Here is a 19,630-nt window from a genome sequence, read left to right on the forward strand (position 1 = left end):
CTTGATTTCACGTGGGACGGACCATTTTAGATATAATATTTAGATTTTTTTTTTTATATAAATGGATTAAAAGAACTGGATTAAAAGCCCTGAATATTCAGTTTTTTATAGATCTAAAACAATGTTTATTTTAGCTTTTTTTAAATATATTTTTAGATTTTACAAAATCCTGACCGACACGATCCGGATTAGAGCCGAAATGGCTAAAACGAGATCGGTTTTACAAAAAAAGTACTTAAAAAAATCCTGTACAAAAGTTGTTATACGGCGTACCCATTTGAAATGATCAAAAAACGTATAAAATACGGGAAAAACATATACGTTGACAGGTATGAAAGTGCTTTACAAAGCATACAACTAAATGAAGAAAAGTGACCAAACTGGACTATTATTGTTTTGCTCCTAAAAGCCTCTTTGGGGTGACAACAAGAGCAACAAAATAAATACACAATTGCAGTTGACAGGCCAAATGACACATTTTTCCCCACCGAAGGGACGCTCCGCGTGGGTGCTGACAATTTTGGCTGACTTGTACGTTCCATCACATCTCACTGCACTCCCAGGTGCAAAATGCCATACCTCACATCGCCCTGACATGTAAACATTTGAAATGACTGAAGAAAGAAGATTAATTATTCATCTTCCGCATCGCCTGGTGACTTTTTTTTATTTTTGTTTGTGTCATCACGTAAGCAATATAGAGATAAGACGCACCTCGGAGCATGCGTCGGGAGTAAATAAATACCCTACTTAATTAGAATTCCCGCAGGACATTTGCTGTGGTAAAGATCCTGTTTATCTTTTGCGCGTTTGCACATGCTCAGTTAAATGCGTGACGTGCTGAAGGGTGAGATGATTTTGACGGCATTTCTTTCCAAGGGCATGTCAAAGGAGGGTTCTTGAAAAAGAAGTAGTTACATTTCCCTTCATTTTCTTTCGATTTCATTCTATACCACTTCCACCTAAATGAGCTTCCCCATAGAAAATAATGGAAATTGACTTCATCCATTTCAAGGTCAAAGTGTAAGCACTTTGAAGCAGTTATTGACCCTACAGGCAATGCTTAAAGTTTAAGATTCAAGTGTAAAATGAAGGTACCCCTGATAAGATTAATGACAGAAACAGAGCAATAAATTGGGTATTATCTTTTTTTTATAGTCATTCGTGCCAGTGATTCTGAATCAGAAGTCTGTTGATGTCAATGTTCAATGACATTTCAACCCCATTTTTTTCAGAATATATGTATAGAAAGTCAACTTTCATCTATTTTTTTGCAAAAACAAGCACACGGGCTTTAACAGGCAGTAGGCTGCTTACTTAACAACGCTTGCAAGGACGCACGATTGGTCAATGGCCGTTTTGGGGCCAAGGTTTGCGAAATGTTAATTGCAAAAATGTCGATATTCACCAAAAATGTTTTGGCATCATCATTGCTCTAGCTATTTTAGTTTTGAATATCTGAAAAGGCCGACACGATAAAATGACATCTGCGTTTAACTTGCATGAGTTACAGGAAATGTCAATTTAAGCATGGTTGAAAGGTGCTAATGCAACACATTTATCTTTTTCTGTACCTTTATCAGTGGGCAGATGGGCTGCAAAATATTTTATTCCAGCGAAGGCATAAGGCATCTCTTCATATTATTTAAGTGTCACGGAGGCTGCACATAATCAACATTACAAATGTGGCTGAGTAAACTCGTTCATTTTCCTTCTTCCGCGAATGATTTGAAGATGAAGAGGGACACATTAATTGTTTTCTGCCCGTCTTATTTATTGCCAGAAATAATGATAATTACCTGTTATAATATGTATGTATGAATACACCTGGCCTCTTTTGTTTAAATACTAATTATTGCACTTTTATCAGGTCTTATGACCTTTTTGGTCATTTTTAGAATATTACTGAGCATGTCTGCTAAATTATGTATTTAATTAAATTGCTGCCAAACCGTTGATTTATAAAGGAGAATCTTGAAAGTTATCAGGGTTAGCCAAACTTTTTAAATACCACAATGTCTTCAACTTACAAGTGAGAAGAAAAAACTATGAATTTGACAAGCTAAATTTGACTCACAACAACAAGAAAAATCCCTAATAAGTTTGACTATAAAAAAAATTGAAGTTAGGAGCTATGAGTCATGATCTATGGTGCAGGAATATTTCAAAAAGAATGCGCGTCATAATCATCGCACTATATGTCAACATCACAGTATTCTAACTTGAACATAAAGTCAAGTACAATTTAATGATTTAGTTCTTAAATGTTGCCACCACAAGCAGAAAGGACAACATAATGCCGATATAAGGATTTCTCAAAGTTTAAATTCCACCCCTTGCAGGAAATATCGATGACAAGATAGATCAAATTTCAGCTCCGATCTATAATAAGTGTACAAATATGATTTGATTTATTTTGGGATTGGATATTCTCTACCTACCTCTCTAAAAAAGTTCCCCTATCTACTGGCTAATGATTTATTTATTATCAAATTAAATTCTTTAAACTTTGAGCCTTTTGATGGTCCTTCAGAACAAAAATATATATCAAATATAATTTGTGTATCATATTTTTATGATACTTGCTACACGCAATGTAAACAGAAGGCCGTGTTCATAAAATGGTATGACTTCTTAATAATAGTATTAAAGTAATAATAATATATGGAATTTCACATGTCCTGCAGCATTGCGTCATCTGTAAGAAGATGGCATTCACGGCTCCATTTTCATTTACAGCCATTAGAAATTCATTTCCTAGCAAATGACTTTCCCTCAAGACGTTCCCATGCGACCTACTTTTTTCCTTTTTTTATTTATTTATTTTTTGTGCCAAACTCAAGTAGCTTCTCTTTATCATCGCCATTCGTGCCGGCTTATTATTGAGGCTTCTGGGGTCACTGCAAGGGGGGTGAAATAGTTGATGGTTTGCCTCATTGAGATTCAAGGGGATGGCTTGCAGCGGTTATTTTTGCATTACATATGGTATATAGCTGGTGAGTGTATGTACATATTAGAAGAGCCAAGAAAAGTTGCTATGTATCAACTCGTGACCGGACGTTTGGTCCCCGGACGTTTGGTCGACTGGAAGTTTGGTAGAACGGACTTTGGTAGAACAGACGTTTGGTAGATCGGACGTTTGGTCGCCGGGTTCGCTCACTGTCAAATTATGACAGAGTTTACTTTTGATAATTTGATATTAGATATTTAGATATTAAACTCAGTCTCTCATGATTATAATTTTGAGAGCTGGTTTCAACAGTAACAACCCGGCGACCAAACGTTCGTTTACCAAATGTTGTTCTACCAAACGTCCGTTCTACCAAACGTCCGGTCGACCAAACGTCCGGGGACCAAACGTCTTTCGACGAAACATCCGAGTACCGTATCAACTTTAATATAGATTTTAGACAGGGATCCACCACATAAGTGGTTGCAATGTCCTCAGTCAAATTTGCGCCTCAAAGCTTTCCAGACCACGGCAATGCAAACATTCTCTATTTTTTGGTTGAAATCTTTATATATGAACCTTTAAGTTAGAAGCCGTAGATATCATGGAATGGTTGCGGCTCCAAAGCACTGTTATTAGGTTTTTAGAATAGAATCTCGAATCATGTGAAGCAGATAATTATCCCCTGAAATGTATCATCTTTCAGATTTCCAAAGAAAATGTTACTTTGCCTTCCTCGAAAGATACTTCAAGTACCCTTACTGCAAAAATGAATTACTAACATCTTACTGCTTACAGGCGCTGAGATAATGGCTACCTGCTAAGACACTCCTTCTCACATCTCTGCTCAATTCATCAGATTTGAATGCATAACTTCCTGCCTGAATTCTTCCTGGTTCTCGCTCGTCACATTTTCTTCGTTTGCCATCATCCGACACATCGGAAGGCTAATGACAAAAAGCCTAGCTGTTAACTAGCATGCGTCTACTGTAGACACGTGTAACTTTTAAGCGTGAAATGAGCATTCCCGCTGTTCATGTCCAGACCAAAAAAGACTTAATAATATAGGTGATGGTCCTCCCTCCCTGCAGTTTTTTTTCTAATTTCTCGCTTCACTAGGCATCCTATGGAGGCAAGAGGGAACCACCTTTTCCAAGAAAATATACTCCCCAATGTAACATTACACTTACTATAATGCAATACATATGAGTTTGGGCATGGTATTGTGTGGGGGCTGACCAAAAATAAATGGAGTTGTCTCAGCGGGGTGGTTAGGGGCCATCGGTTTGAGGAAGAGATAGAGCAAGGGTCATTAAATGAATGGGACTAGATGAAATAACACTGATATTCTGGTCAGTGGAACGTTGTCGCTAATGGATATCATAATTAAAGTTGCGAGCAGCAATGGAAGTGCCCTTACGCTTATTTCTTCATGGAAGTAGTGCTTCATTGGAATTGAAGTTCATTACAAGAATAAGTCCAGGAATTATCCCCAAATGCTCACTTCCAATTTAAAATAGTCAACTTTCTGTATCCTCATGAACTATGATGAGAGATGAAATAAAATCATTTCATCGTAATTTTATAGGCTAATCTTTAAAACTATTGTCAAATTTTGATACAAAGTTACTATTAGGAACAAAACATTCAAGCAAACTAGCAAACACCCCTAAACTTTAGTTAAAATGCAGCCTTCAAACTAATTATATATATATATATATATATATATATATATATATATATATATATATATATATATATATATATATATATATATATATATATATGTATGTACTATATATATTTTTGGGGGGATAACTTTATTCATCCCATATTCGGGAAATTTCACGGTAGCGAGAGGGTGAGGATGCAGAAATAGGAAGAGCATTTTAGACAAATAGATAGGTAATAAGTAAGTTAATAAATAAATACATGAATAAATAAATAAATAAGTAATCGTGTTGCTGAAATATATATATATATATATATATATATATATATATATATATATATATATATATATATATATATATACACATACACACATATAAGCACATATATACATTCACATAGATGTACATGCATGCATACGGTAGGTCTTAACACTCAGCCATTTGTTTTGTTAAAGATATGTATATATATATATATGTATGTATGTATATATACATGTATATGTATATGTATATATATATATATATAATAAAATAAATATGTATACATATACACACACATACAGTCTAATCCGGGCAAAAGTTCTGAAGGCACTTTCAGGTGTTCCATTATTATAGACATGTCCAAAAATTTTCATTACTGTAAATTAAATTATGATTGCCATTTCAAAATTTTAGTAACCTATGTTATTCGCTAAAAAACTCTCCTGTTGACTTTTTTTGTGCTCAGGGCAACCCAATAATAATACTATTAAAGAGCAATAATATTGCTTTGGTATCTCCTTATGGAATGCCGGTGCCTTGGAAGTATACAAGTTCATTCATTCACTGTTGTTGAAAGATTTACAATTCATTTAATCTAGTAGCACAGGCATCCCTAAGTAATAACATGTTAATAGGAGTGTCAATTACGAATCAAGTCAAGTTAATTTACACAACCCTAAATCACCACAAGACCCCAAAGGGTTTCACAGACACTTAGATGACAAGAAGGTATTAAATGCATGACATGAATGAAATGCAGATGCCTTCAACACCCTAAGAACTCTTAGTTAATATCTACTACAGTGGTTATTTACCCATGGGTAACCTATTTCTTCCCTGTGACATTCTGTTAGCAAGTTGGCAGTCTTCCTCACTGTTGCTGTTTGAAGATATTGACTGAGACGATTTAAGGTGTGAATTTTCTCGCCATGAGAGTGTCAAACGAATCTAGCAGCCTTTTCACACTTGCATATTTATTTCTTTTATTTGTCAGCCCCAACTGTATACAAAAATAAACTATCCGCTTATAGTATCACCAAATCATGTTAATAGGAAATGCAGCCCAGGAAAGGTAAGGAAAGTACCTGTGCACTATGCACTGCTAATAATAGCTTGTATAGTCCAGTGTACAAATGTATCTGCATGAATATTTCATGTCAGCTGAGCGATGTCAATTATTCATGTTTACAGTTACAGTATCGTCTCTACACGCCATGTTGGACTACTGGTTGCGTCTATTTTCACGACTCTAAAGAATTAAAATATCTCAGCCAAGTACAATTTTTTTAGCAATCAAAATACAACTTGCGAACTTCATACCAGTCAACCTCGGCCAATTGCTCCCCTTATTAAGCGATAATAAACCGTACAAATGCAACACGGCATGTATAGGCATATATAGAGGGACAGGAACAGGCTGAATAAGCTGGTCAGAAGGGCCAGCTCTGTTCTGGGCTGTCCTTTGGACTCTGTGGAGGTAGTGGGAGAGCGCAGGATGCTGGCCAGGATGATGTCCATCATGGACAGCACCTCCCACCCCCTGCATGAGTCAGTGGAGCCCCTCCAAAGCTCTTTCAGCAATAGACTGCTGCACTGTGACGTTGACAGCTTGACTGTCTGGGTACATTGCTTGCTGATGTGCTATATTTATATAGTGAAAAGGCGGACGGGTGAAAGGGAAATGCGCGTGCGCATATCATACTCAAAGCACGACAATATTAGCAGTCGACGATGACGTTTTCGTCTGCTACCAGTGACCGAGACGATCCGGATAAGAGCCGAAATGGGTAAAATGAGAGACGTACTTTTAAGAAAAATCCTGTGCAAAAGTTGTTATACGGCATACACAATTTGAAATGATCAAAAACGGTATAAAATATGGGAAAAAACTTATAAATTGAAACTTCATAAGCCTGGTTTCAAACTAAGAACATCTTGACTGTAAGAATTCGCTTGTAAATGTCAGGAGCAGCTCGTTTGTCCCTCCTGCCTTGCCGTCATGTTCGAGCAGCTGCAAGTGATTCATGATTACTTCCGGATGTGTGTATTTAAACACGACTGAATTGGTATTCATTGTCGGATCGTACTGTGTGATGCTACATACATCGCTGCAAAGGTACTGTTCTCCATGCTCCGGTCTTGTTTCGTTTTGGACGTACAAGTCCTTGTTATTTTGTAAGGCTTCCTGAGTTATTAAAGTTATTATCATGAGCACAATTCGCCTCATCCCCTCCTGCTTCCCCGCTACTGGGTCCAAATCCCTCCGACCGCGCCACGACGTCTCGGCGCGATCATAACAGTAAAAGTTGCAATTTTTCATGTTGGTCATTGCCGGCAGAATCGAGGCCGTAAGAGTCATAAAAATGATTTGCAATGAAGTGTTTTCTTTTTTTTTTTTACTTCTTGTTGGGGATTATTTCCGAAATGTGTGGGATTATGGAAGCAGGATAGGCTGAGTGAGATTTAAAGTGACATCTGTATGCATCACCGCTTCCCACACACACACAGGAGCATAATGCTGTTTTGGGAAATGTGTAATTCCTACTTTTGGTATCACTTTCGCCAACATCTTGGGTGCGTGCCGTTGCCACGACAAAGTGCAATGATTGGTTTTACCGCATAGTTACCGACACAAGCTCCAAAACATTATTACCGCCGCTGCCGCCCATTAACCTTTTCCCTTCCTTCTCATATGTTGCCTTGACTGTGATTAATTCACCCATGCTTTGCCAAGATAAAATCTGGCCAATCTCCCTTCCCGCCTGCCTATATACCGCCACTCTGTTTATTATTCCACCTAAAAGGTTGCATGGTCACCCGCTTTCGGATTATTCCCTTCCCTGGAGTATTTCTCATGCCTGCTGCATCGTGACGCGCTTTGTCTCTGGTCAAAAAATGGAATATGGAAATGATTATAGGGTGATGATTGAATGTATTATGAGGGTATTTTATCTACTTCCTATTGAGGGGCAGAGGTGGGAGGGTGCCCTTGGATGTGCCTGCTTCCACTTGCGCTTCTGCGTTGATACGTTGTACTTTAACGGCATCCACTAGGGGTGCTTAGTCATTGCTTGCCCAAATGATAGATGAAGCCTCAGGTAAAAAAGTATATTTTTTGTGATGTTTTGTGCGGCCCGAGAAAGTAAATCATGAGTGCCGACTTTCTGTTTTATGAGTAAATTCAAATGAAGACAAGAGATGTATAGGGAATATTTCCTGCTGTTCGCCTTTTTAAATAACAAAATATATCCAAAATTGTCATTTCTTTCTTTTTGTGTTGTTTTTATTTCAAAAAGCATTTTTTTTCTGTTTTACATCTATAACAAACTGAATATTCAGGGCTTTTGATCCAGTTCTTATAATCCGATTTTAAAAAAATAAATCTAAATATTATATCTAAAATATTTCTTCTTTCCCCTTTTATTTTTCACTGTAAATAAACAGATTTTTAAACACGCAATATTAACTCTTTTTCCTTTTTAAATACAAAAACAAAAGGTTAAAACATATGCTAGATGTAATATTTTCCCTCTTTTCTGATTTAAAAAAATCAATTAATGTAATAAATCCACTACAAGAGAATATTTGCTATTAAAAGGCTCAAAAAGAAGATTTGTACTAATTTTCATGTCCAAAAACAATCTCTCCACGATCAGAAAAGCATTTAATTCATGAATCGATTAATTTTGGCAGCCTAATTGGATGACATAACAGCCCTCCGGATGAAAGCGAAACTAAGACTTGGCCCGCGACAACAAAAAAAGTCTAAAGGCTGTAAAGGAAAAGAACTAAAACTACACTTTACTTCTCATCCCAATATCCCCAACCCGTTTGTTCTGCCTCTCCAGTTGAAAATCTCTCCAATTTGAAGTGAGGGTAAGCCAAACTTGAAATATTCTTTGGCAAACTTCGATTGTTGGAAAACCTCCCGCAAACACATCATTCATTTAATCGCCATTTAATACTGTGGTTTGAATAGTGCCATTTATTGCACCTCACTCCTGTGAACGATTTCCACAGGGTTTGATTATCTCTCAGCTTTTTAGTCACACGACATGCAGTCATGCAGGTGGATTAGACATCCCTTTGTACGGGTGCGGTGTGCAAACACACGTTTTGTTTTCCCTGGGTAAAATCTGATGGATTACACAAGCAAAGCCTAGTCTAATGAGCCAGGAAATGTCACACGATAATGCGGCATGTCTTGTGATTGTGCGTAGGACGTTTGGTCAGATTACCGGAGAAGTCAGGTCTATTCCCCCAGGTAGAATTGAAGATTTACTATAGATAAATCACCTAAACAGAAGCTTTATAGGTATGTGTGTGTATTGTACAGTGTAAGCAGCAGTGGTGTGCCATCAGGGCCTTCAAGGCATTCTCTGCTGGCCTAAGAAATATCTAAATCACAGACTGATGTTAATTATATTTTGTCCATGAATACTTATTAAATAATTCCAAATTGTCTGTTAGCTTCCTTTCATTGTTTTCCCCCCTGGTTGCACTGCTTCCAGATTTGTGTTTTCATATTGAAGCATTTAACCAATCACATTTCAGCCATTATTTGTTGCCGGGGTCAAAAATCTGCCTCAAGGCCTTCACAATGAGTTCTGCAGGCTCTGCGGCATTAAACAAGCGTCAATAAGACTGTTGCTTTAACCAATCAGAATTCGATTTGGTGACACCAAGGCCTGTATTGTCTTAGCTCGTGGGCATGGTAAAGGTATTATGCTAATGTTAGCAGCTTCTATTTGCTATTCAATGTTGTGAAAAAGGTCTTATAATTTTTTGAACAGATGTCCTTGAATTTTCGGTAACTTTGGTGCCATATCATGCCGCATCCACTTCATCGACCAATGTTTTCTCGTGATGCTGCATCATGGGTAACGAGTGTACGTCAGAGGATATGTTTTTAGACACTCTATGTTTAATATACATATTTTTTTAAATCAATAATTCTGCAAATGTAATCATCCTTTTATTTTGCCCATGTAGCCTGCCACCTTAGCATCAACTTTAGTATCTGACATGTACTTTATCGCTCATTCTTTTTTGCAATGTTTTCCGCTTATTTATTTGACAAAGGACAAACTTGAAGAATTTATTTAGCCATTTTTAAGACCTTAGAAGCACATGGTTCAGGCCAAGTGATATTTACAATGGCAACTGAATGTCTTTTTAAAAACGTCGTGACAGATGCGGGTTGAGCGATTTCTACAACCCAAAACAAGGTGAAATTTGTTTTTAAACAATATTTCTTATGTGAAGGACATTTTAAATATCTTCCAGTCATCAGGAATTGCAAAATGATGTTTTTTTAAATGTCAATTCAGCCTTTTTGGGGGAAAATACTACTTTTTAAGACTTGCATTATTGAAGGAATGCTTGTTATCATGCATACGCACGCTCATGTGTGGTAACATGGTGGTGTGAGCTTTGGCATTTGCCACCCTTTTGATTAGCGTAACAAGAGAGCTGATAAATAGCTTCTGTTAGCAGATGACATTTGACTAAATACTTCCCAAATGCATCTAATGTGTGTGCATGAATGCAGATGGCTGATAGGCGCCTCGGATGACTTTTCTTACTGCAGGAAGGTTGAAAATATTTGCATTTTTGCATGAGCATGTGTGTGTGTATCATGAAAACACACATTTTTGACACATTGGAGAAACATCTATTAACATACCTGTCAACCTCTGCCGATAACTGCCCTTATAAATGATTATGATTCCCCTTACAAACCCCAAAAAAACCTTACAAACACCGTACGACTCGTACGGTGTTTGTAAGGTTTTTTGGGGTTTGTAAGGGGAATCATAATCATTTATAAGGGCAGTTATCGGCAGAGGTTGACAGGTTTGTATTAAACACAGTTTGTATGTTAAAATGTTGTTTTCGCTATGGCTTCTTAGCCATGTGGACACCTGATGCTGACATGCCAGCAATTAGTTAGCACTGCCATTTTCAATCTTTGACATTTAAAAAGGATTGAAATTAACATTTCTCTATTAAGATTCTAATGAGAGCCTGATGGTTTAGTGCACAGGTGTCAAAGTGGCGGCCCAGGGGCGGAATCTGGCCCGCCACATCATTTTGTGTGGCCCGAGTAAGTAAATCATGAGTGCCAACTTTCTGTTTTAGGATCAAATTCAAATGAAGATTATAGATGTATATTATATTTCCTGATTTTCCCCTTTTTAAATCAATAATTGTAATTTTTTTATCCATTTTTTTCTTTTGGTGTTTTTAGGTCAAAAAGCATTTGGTAAAATCTAAAAATAAATATTTAAAAATATTTTCTGTTTTCCACTTTAATATTGAATATAATTAAAAAAAAATGTTTCCATTTGAAATGAAAAACAAATTATTGTTGGATGTTTTCCCTTACTAAGAAAAAAAGTTCAAATAAACAGGTTTATATCTATAAAAAAATGAATATTTAGGGCTTATGATCCAGTTCTTATAATCCAATAAAAAAATTAAGTGTGAATGGTCTACGGCTGAGTGGCGACCAGTCTAGAGTGTAGTCTGCCTTTTGACCAAAGTTATTTGAGATGGATTTATTTATTTACTTATCCTGATAAATGTGTCTATCTCAGCTAACTATGGACAGGAGTCAGAAAACACCCTGAATTGATGAAATTATTTCACAAAAGAGCTCAGGATAGGTTTCACAGATAAAAATATGAACTTGTTGGTAGTAAACTGAAAGTGACAGTCTATTGTTGTAGTGGTCTACAAGTACCAAAACGAATGGACGATAGACAGAAATGGACATTGATAGGTATGCATGGACAGAAAGATTGACAGTTGAACGGATGACATTAAGATGAGGAGAAATGGATAAAGTTATTGTATGCATACTGTACAGGTTGTTTGTTTATTTACCTGAACATTTTTGTAGTCTTGTGATGTCATACACATGTTCTTTTCAGCAGAGAGGGTGCTTGCCTAAGAAAAACTGGGTTTATTTTCTGTGCAGATGATGTAAAGAATCAATTCTTACTCATGTGCGCAAAGAAAGCCACTTGAAATGATTTTCAATTTGGGTTACATGTTATGTAAATATATCACTCAAGCGCTCTTCTCCTTTTGGTTGATTTTGCAGTCATTTCAAGCCCATTTGTTCTTGGAGTATTTACGCCAAGTGATTTAATTGCACACCACCCCCTCCCCTGAACCGTTGCCCGTATCTTTCCATAACACATTTCAACGGCTGCCCTGCCACATATCCGCATCCTTGAACAATGACGAGCTTTTCTTTTCGGAGAGGACGGAATTAAAATTCAAAGGCAGGCGAGTCACATCCAGGAATTTCAGTGTACAAGTGTGTAGGCATGTGTGTGTGTGTGTGTGTGGGTAGGTGTGTGGCAGCAATGGGGGAAAAAAAGCAACAACAAAAAAACACTTGACTGATTTTAATCACATTCTTATTTATTTCAGCTTAGAGCTTGGCATGACTTGTAAAGAGCTGTGGCTGCATGAAGAAAAAAAATCTCCTCCTGCCTTTTTGTCATCACTATACAACAGCGCTCTCTAGCAATTTACACTGAGTATTACAGTGTCATTTTTGTTCTTTTTAAGCAAATAAAATGCCTGATTTTATGTAGTAAGAATTCAATTGCTGGGAAAGTATTTCTTCCTTAGAAAATAATGATAAATTGAATTATGGAGGCCATTGATTGAATGTTTGTGTGGGTTTGTTGTCATGCACTGAGATTCCTGGAAGAACTGCAATGTGAAAATGCACTAAACTAAAAAAAGGGTTCATTGCATTATGGTCTGAACTAAAGAAAGTGAACTATGGACTTGCCTGGTGTGAATACGTCTTAAATTTCTGTACCTAAGACATTAACTAGGCTGAGCTACACGGTTTACAGATTTGCTGTGGAGCAAGATTATAAGATGTTTACCCTTCCTGTTGCTTACCTAATGTGTTCTGTCCGTGTGGGTGAAGTGATCTGTTGTTTTGCTTTTCAATGGGGGTTATTAAAAATGTAAAGTCCCAACAGGCCACCCCCTGTCATTAAAATTTAGTAAAGGAAGCCTCTGGTGGGTTTCGGGTTGGAGATTAATTTTTTAGAAGCTCCACAACGGATCCACAGCTAAGGGCTCTAGCCTGTGTATGTGTAGTTATTATCATGTTGTTGCCTTTGCTGGGATGTTTTTTTTACTCTGTTCATGATAAAAAGTCAGTGTAAAGTATAAGATGACCTTCCAGGTGGCTATGTTTTTTTGTTTCCTGCTGCTTGTTGTCAAAGCGGCAGATCAAAAAGGTGAGGTGTTATTGTATGTTTTTATGTGCCTATCTAGGATTTTGCTTCAACTAAATTCAATCTTTAGAGTAGCATTCTGATCAAACAAGAAAAACCCCAAAACATCTTCAGATTGGAATTCTGATTCCACAAGAAAAGGGCTAAAAAATACTTTAGTTATGTAGAATGAAGGACTTTTAAACACACAATCAAATACAGGTTGCTTTAAATAAAAATGTATTGTTTTCTGCCAAACAAATGATACTATACTTAGTGATCCTAATTACTAAGATATTATACTTTTGTTTTTCAAGGTGTAAAATGTGGAGGCATCCTTTCCGCGTCGTCCGGCAACCTGTCCAGTCCAAATTTCCCAGATTTCTACCCATACAACATTCTCTGCTCATGGCTCATTGTTGTACCGGAAGGTTCTTCGGTGCTGTTGACGTTCCACTACTTTGAGTTGGAGTACCACGCAAGCTGCGCTTACGATCACATAAAGATCTATAATGGTGTGGCCGGCGATGAGGGCAACCTCCTGGGCACTTTCTGCGGTGATGCACCCCCGCCAGCCTTTACGTCATCCTGGAATGTCATGTCAGTCATCTTTCGGTCGGATCGTCATGTAGCGCACAAGGGCTTCAGTTTGGGCTACAAGAAAGGTAGAGTGAGCAATTCTACCATTCGTCTTGGAGTGAAAATTTTGAAGGGAAATGGTATGGTTGATGTGAGAGTAGATGGATGATGAACATATAGAAAGGTCAAAAACGATGGGTGGAAAAATGGATAGACAGACATATTAGACGTCATTACTGTAGATTGTCCAAGTGCATATTTAATTGGGTTGGTCTTTTTCTTGTGCAGATATGTGCGGCGGAGTGCTGACAGGCCTGTCGGGCGTCATCTCGAGTCCGGGCTATCCAGCTGAGTACAGCAATGACGCTGACTGCACGTGGCTCATTCACGTGTCCAAGAGCAGTGCTGTCACTCTTCTGTTTCTGGATTTCCAGATGGAAAACAACGAAGGTTGTCACTTTGACTATGTGGCCTTGTTCGACGGCCCGACCGTATCGCACCGTCACTTGGGCACGTACTGCGGGACCGACAAACCCGCCGCTACTATCACCACGACCAACCAGCTGTTACTAGTCTTCAAATCCGACTTCAACATTGGGGGACGAGGCTTTAAGGCGTACTACTACTCTGGTAATTTAAAGTGTCTTGTAGATTTTTTCCAAATTACTAGAAACACATCTGCTTACGACTAGGTAAGGTACTAGGGCAGGTCTCCAAACCAGTCCTCGAGGGCCGGTGTGGGTGCAGGTTTTTGTTCCAACCCATCCAACAGAAACAGTTTAACCAATCAGGTTTCTGCTGAAAAAGAAGCACCTGACTGCAATCCACTGATTGCACTTCTACGATACCAGATTGGTGGAGAGGTTTCCTCTTCCAGATTGGAACGAAAACCCGCACCCACTGCGGCCCTTTCTGGAATAGTTTGGGGACCACTGCACTAGGGCCACTCTTTGGATCATGCTAATGTCTGAAAACAATAACAAGATCACTCAGGGTGTCCCAAGCCTGCTAACCATAGTTGGCTGGTTGGCAATTGTATTCACATTGACAGGATAAATGTTATGATTGGGAGAGGTGTGTCAGTTGACAAAACCTACATTCCCTTGCCTAGCATTTGAGTTTTTTTGTTACTGCGATGATCATTCTGATAAAAACTTCTACTGCTCTAGGGGAATGCCAACAAGTGCTGTCAGACGTGGGCGGCAACTTCAGCAGCCCCAATTTTCCACAGATCTACCCTAATAATATCAACTGCCACTGGAGCATATCCCTAGCAGCTGGCTACCGCATCAAGCTCTTCTTTCCGGAAATGGATCTGGAGGGCCGCAACAGCCTTACCAATGCGTGCGACTACGACTGGGTGGCCGTTTATGACGGCGAAGGCCAGGCAGCGGATTCGCTGCTGGGACGCTGGTGCGGCGCTGAGAGACCACCATCGTTGCTCTCTCGAGGCAACAAAATGCTGGTGGTTCTAAGCACAGACAGGAACAAGGCGCACAGAGGCTTCACCGCTTCTTATCTCGGAGGTAAAACTGAAATTGCAAAATCATTTGACCGGCAGTTCGCACTGCACACGTACAGTTGACGAGGATAATAATTGGACATAGGCTTTGTCATCATCATTGACTCGACAAAAGCCTAATTGTCATCATACCCAGCTGCGTATGACGAAATTGGTAAAGGAGACCATTTTCTGACGATTGAGTGTAGAAAGAGACATCTTGAGGGTGATTGGTGATAGAGTCAGGTTCACCATTAGACAATCCCAAAATCAGGGACAAATTAAGAAGGACCGTCTTCTGGAATTTTCACTTATAAGGAGAACGACCGTTGAGATAGCTTCTCAACTCCGTTATGACCACATGTCAGTGGTGTGGGCAGGTGCAACTAGTTCCCAGACCGGATTCCCAGCACTGCGAAGCATTCTTTATGGCCTGGATTGAATTCCTACCATTCCGTTGATAATTTAGGATCTGAATCAGCCTCTTCCATTGTGGCTGATCTTTCCTTTGGAATTTGAAATGATTTGTAGCTCTACTGCGCATCTACTAAAATGCCCTAAAGTAGTTCAACCTCTTCATATGTGGTCCTGAATGACAATCTGGTCTCTGTCTTTGTGAGGTGATTCAAGGACGTGATGTCACACTAGAGCGTGATGTCATCTGCTTGGAGGAGGAGACTGATCAATGATCGACTTCTGAACACATAGCCGTAGAAAAACTTTGCAATGAGGACGTAAGGGATTAACGCCTATGCGGAACAGAAGTGGGGATAGAACTGCTTGGAATATGCCACATTTTCAATTCACCTGTGCATGTGGCTTTAATTAGCCTCCAGAGTTGTCTTCTATCGCCTCGATGAGCCCTTCATAAAGGTTCTTAGGATCATGTTATACAGTTCCACACTCGTGTATCCATGTGTGTGACATCAGGTCGTAGTCTTTTTTGTAGTCAGTCCAAGCAGTGCACAGGTTGGTGTTTCTCATTTTGCAGTCTTCGGTGTTTGTCTCCTCTGGTTTTGTTATCAATGCTTTCGTGTGCTGTTTATATAGTTATCCGTGTGGCTAAAAAGATTTCCCAGGAGCTGCCCAATTTATTTCTTTCTGGTTATGTATTATAGTGGTGCCTGTGAATGTGAGCTGCACCAGGTCAGAGTTCACCATCCTGATACCTCAGAAGTCATTACCCCAGTTGGATCGCGAACGCATCTATCTGGGCGACCCGTCGTGCACGGCAATTCTGACGGCCACCTCTTACAAGATCCTGGCGCAGTTTGTGAACTGTGGCACGGCCAGCCAGAAGCACCGCAACGTTACCATGCTGGTCAACAAGCTCTACATCGATTTCTCCGATGGCGAGCGGAACAACGTGCAGGAGTACAAGGTGCAGTGTGATGCCCTGCGCAAGTTGGCCTCAGCGTCTATCGTCTCGGTTGAGGAACGTCGGCTGGAGGAGGAGGCAATGCAGGAAGACGCTGCCGGCGTAGGGCTGAAAGTGGAGCTTGCTGAGGCAGAGCCTCACGATCTCAGTGATATTGTCTTCATCAGTATCTGCGTCTTGGCCGTCATCCTCATGGGGATTGCCATTGTCTGGCTCGTCCTGCTTTAGACTCTTACTTTCATCATTGGCTACGACATTAGGTACAAAATTGAATGCAAAATTGCATCAAAACAAATTGTACCTTGGATTAAAAATACACGGTTCGAGACAACCATCTGTTTTTTTTTAAGTATAATAAACAACACAAGGGGAGGATTTTTAGGAATACAGACCACAAGATTTGGAGAGACCTCTATAGACTCCCAAAAAGTAGCTAATACATTTTTTTGGACTGACAGCAAGTTTTGTTTGAGTCTTATTTTAAGTGGTCAAAAGCAAATGCTTAATCTCTTTTAATTAATTGAAATTTCATATATTAGGTGCATGCGTTCAGACTTGATTGAGGAAGATGAAGAAAACTATTTAAAAAAAAAAAAAAAAAGCTTATTTGTGCCGTGATTGGCTATCAAACATTTTCAGGTTTTTCCAGCCTCATGTCCATATTTTGGGATAGGCTTTAGCACCCTGCCAACATCATGAGGGTGACAACGGATGTATGAAAACGAAGTACTAATGAATACCGGTGTTACGTTCATATTATGACCTATCATCACAGGTTGTATAATTACAAATAGAGCTGGGCGATTAGACAAAAATTGTTGATTAAAAATATATATATATATATATATATATATATATATATTAGTCTGTCCTCAAATGAGGACTGTGTTAAGGACATTTTCAATATGGCTGCTCTTTGCACAGGTACGAGGTATTTAAAAAAAAAAAAAAAGAAAACGCCAGGGAGAATTCAGTTGGATCTTTTAGTGGGTTGCTTCGGTGTAGTCCTGCATCTCAAAATCGCTTATTTTGGTGGTGTCATCGTCCTTTTGTGTTCATGCTCCATGTTAGCCTCTATTGCTAAAATGCTAAAAACTTGTTTTCTTGTCATCCTCTTCTCCTGAGCCTTTGTCTGGAACTAGCGTTCATCTTGCAGCAGCGCCCCCGTTCTCCGTTAGGGTCGGGTGGTGTAATTACAGTTTAAAATGATCGAATTTTTATGTAAATTTTTTAAGATCGTTGACAAAAATTATTTCACGATAATTATCGTTATCGTTTTATCGCCCAGCTCTAATTACAAACTATATTTACACATTTAAAAAAGTGGCCCAAGATAACAGACCTTTTAAAAGCTTATCTCTTATACTTGGAAACGAGGTGGGCGACAGATGCTTGGTCCTGCTTCAGCTGAGCTCCAAGCTCGGGTTGCCGTCTGAAGGCGAACACCAGGGCTCGCACTGTCCTGCGATATGAGCGGCTGACAAGCCGGCCATTCTGGTGGAACACCTCCCTCTCCATGTTGTCCACCAGGCCACAGTCTTCCTGAAAGGTCCACATAGAAATATAAGAAATTATCACCAAATGCACAGCTGTACAATTGACAAGGTCTTTTTTCGTACCGCGCATCCTCACAATTTTGAGTGTTCAACCAACCTATCATGCATACATTTGGGTTGTAAGAGGAATCCAGAGTACCCGGAGAAAACCCACACAAACCCGGGGAGATCATTCAAACTCCACACAGGAAGGTGGGTTGAAACCAACGTGGCATTGAACCCTCGATCTCTGAACTGTGAGTCCGAAGAGCTAACCACTCGCCAATACCAATGATTGAACTAATTAACTTTATTACACAGAGTACTATATCAAATCAATCTCCAGGTCGAGGTGATCTGACTATGGTTGTGATTTTAGACTGCACCTTGAGTTCCAGAGCCTCGCTTAGGAGTCTCCTGGCATTGCTCCTGAGCCCTTCAGACTGCTTGTCTGATCGCACTTCGATGGACGGCTTGCTGGAATTATCCTCCACGAAAGTCCTCCAGGATGTATACACATTAACAGCCGCTAAGCTCACATCAGGCTCAGGGTGCTTCCGCAGTTTGTTGATGGTATGACCTGGAGAAGACAAGGAGAATGAAGATATTGACAACAGGGTACATACAGAGGCAGACGACCATCATACCGTCATACATATTTAGCATCACTCCGTCAGAGTTATTTGGGAGACCTTTCATTAATATGGTACTATTGTTTTAACATGATCACCTATTTTTGTGGACCTCAGCACCTCCTTGGAAGGCATCTTCTCGCTCAGCTCGTTCAAGGCACTTAGTATGTTGATCCTGCTCTGTCCTGGTAGCTCCAGGGTAGACTTGCAGCGCAAAACGTCCTCAATGACGACCACCCTCTAAAAAATAAAGTATCACTAGATAAGGTAGCTCTTATTTGGGTTTGATTGATGGCAGATCCCCACAACTTACCCGTAAGGATTCTATAGTGGCTTGCTTGTAAACCTTCACGATGCTTTTCGATGTTTTAATCGTCTCTCCTTTCGGTATGCGCACTACAAATTTGTCCATTTCTTGAAAAGTTTGCAAGCAAAATCCAAGTAACTTTGAGGACTGTCGCAATTAAAAGAAGAACTAATCACATGCTGCCAAAGAAACGCGCAACGAGCATTGGTGATTGGCTGCTTTTGATGCATTTAGGGGGTGTAGGAACAAAATTCCCGACCAAAAACACTTTTTTTTCAAACTGTCGTTTTCTGTTTTGTTAGGACAATAATAAGAAAGAGATAATAATGAAATACATATTAAATATGTTATCCATATAGTGATATTGTTTCATTTTTAAAACACCATACCTAAGCTAAGGAAAATATTTAGTGACAGGCACAAGTTTTTACTTTAAAAGTGACACTACGTTACTGGTTCAACATTTTTTAAAGTAAAAATCAAAACATTTTATATGTTAGACACAAATCTGACTATAGACTTATAATAAAAAATAATGTGATCTACATTTAAGTCTTATTTT

General features: G+C 39.1%; 2 protein-coding genes across 4 annotated transcripts in view; one reads left to right on the forward strand and one right to left on the reverse strand.

The window, feature by feature from the left end:
• Window positions 1–19,281, reverse strand: part of tceanc2 (transcription elongation factor A (SII) N-terminal and central domain containing 2) — a 127,751-nt gene extending 108,470 nt beyond the window's left edge. Inside the window, exons 1-5 of one of the 3 annotated variants that reach the window (XM_077616172.1) lie at window positions 19,075–19,281; window positions 18,860–19,001; window positions 18,516–18,709; window positions 17,937–18,136; window positions 12,320–14,137 (exon numbers count right to left, since the gene is read on the reverse strand). In XM_077616172.1, coding sequence (XP_077472298.1) covers window positions 17,948–18,136; window positions 18,516–18,709; window positions 18,860–19,001; window positions 19,075–19,173 — 624 coding nt within the window. In that variant the 5' untranslated portion in view covers window positions 19,174–19,281 and the 3' untranslated portion in view covers window positions 12,320–14,137; window positions 17,937–17,947. Of the gene's footprint in view, window positions 1–12,319; window positions 14,138–17,458; window positions 18,137–18,515; window positions 18,710–18,859; window positions 19,002–19,074 lie in introns of those variants that run through there. The other 2 variants (XR_013304392.1, XM_077616171.1) reach the window with 2 other exon arrangements.
• On the forward strand, window positions 13,094–16,933 carry cdcp2 (CUB domain containing protein 2). Its single transcript, XM_077615490.1, has 5 exons — window positions 13,094–13,160; window positions 13,454–13,801; window positions 14,004–14,345; window positions 14,885–15,241; window positions 16,335–16,933. Exons 1-5 carry the CDS (start codon window positions 13,094–13,096, stop codon window positions 16,820–16,822), a joined length of 1,602 nt encoding a protein of 533 aa, XP_077471616.1. The 3' UTR covers window positions 16,823–16,933.
• Window positions 19,282–19,630: the final 349 nt, after the last annotated feature.

Source organism: Stigmatopora argus, chromosome 12 (assembly GCF_051989625.1).
Source record: "Stigmatopora argus isolate UIUO_Sarg chromosome 12, RoL_Sarg_1.0, whole genome shotgun sequence".
Lineage (NCBI taxonomy): Eukaryota > Metazoa > Chordata > Actinopteri > Syngnathiformes > Syngnathidae > Stigmatopora > Stigmatopora argus.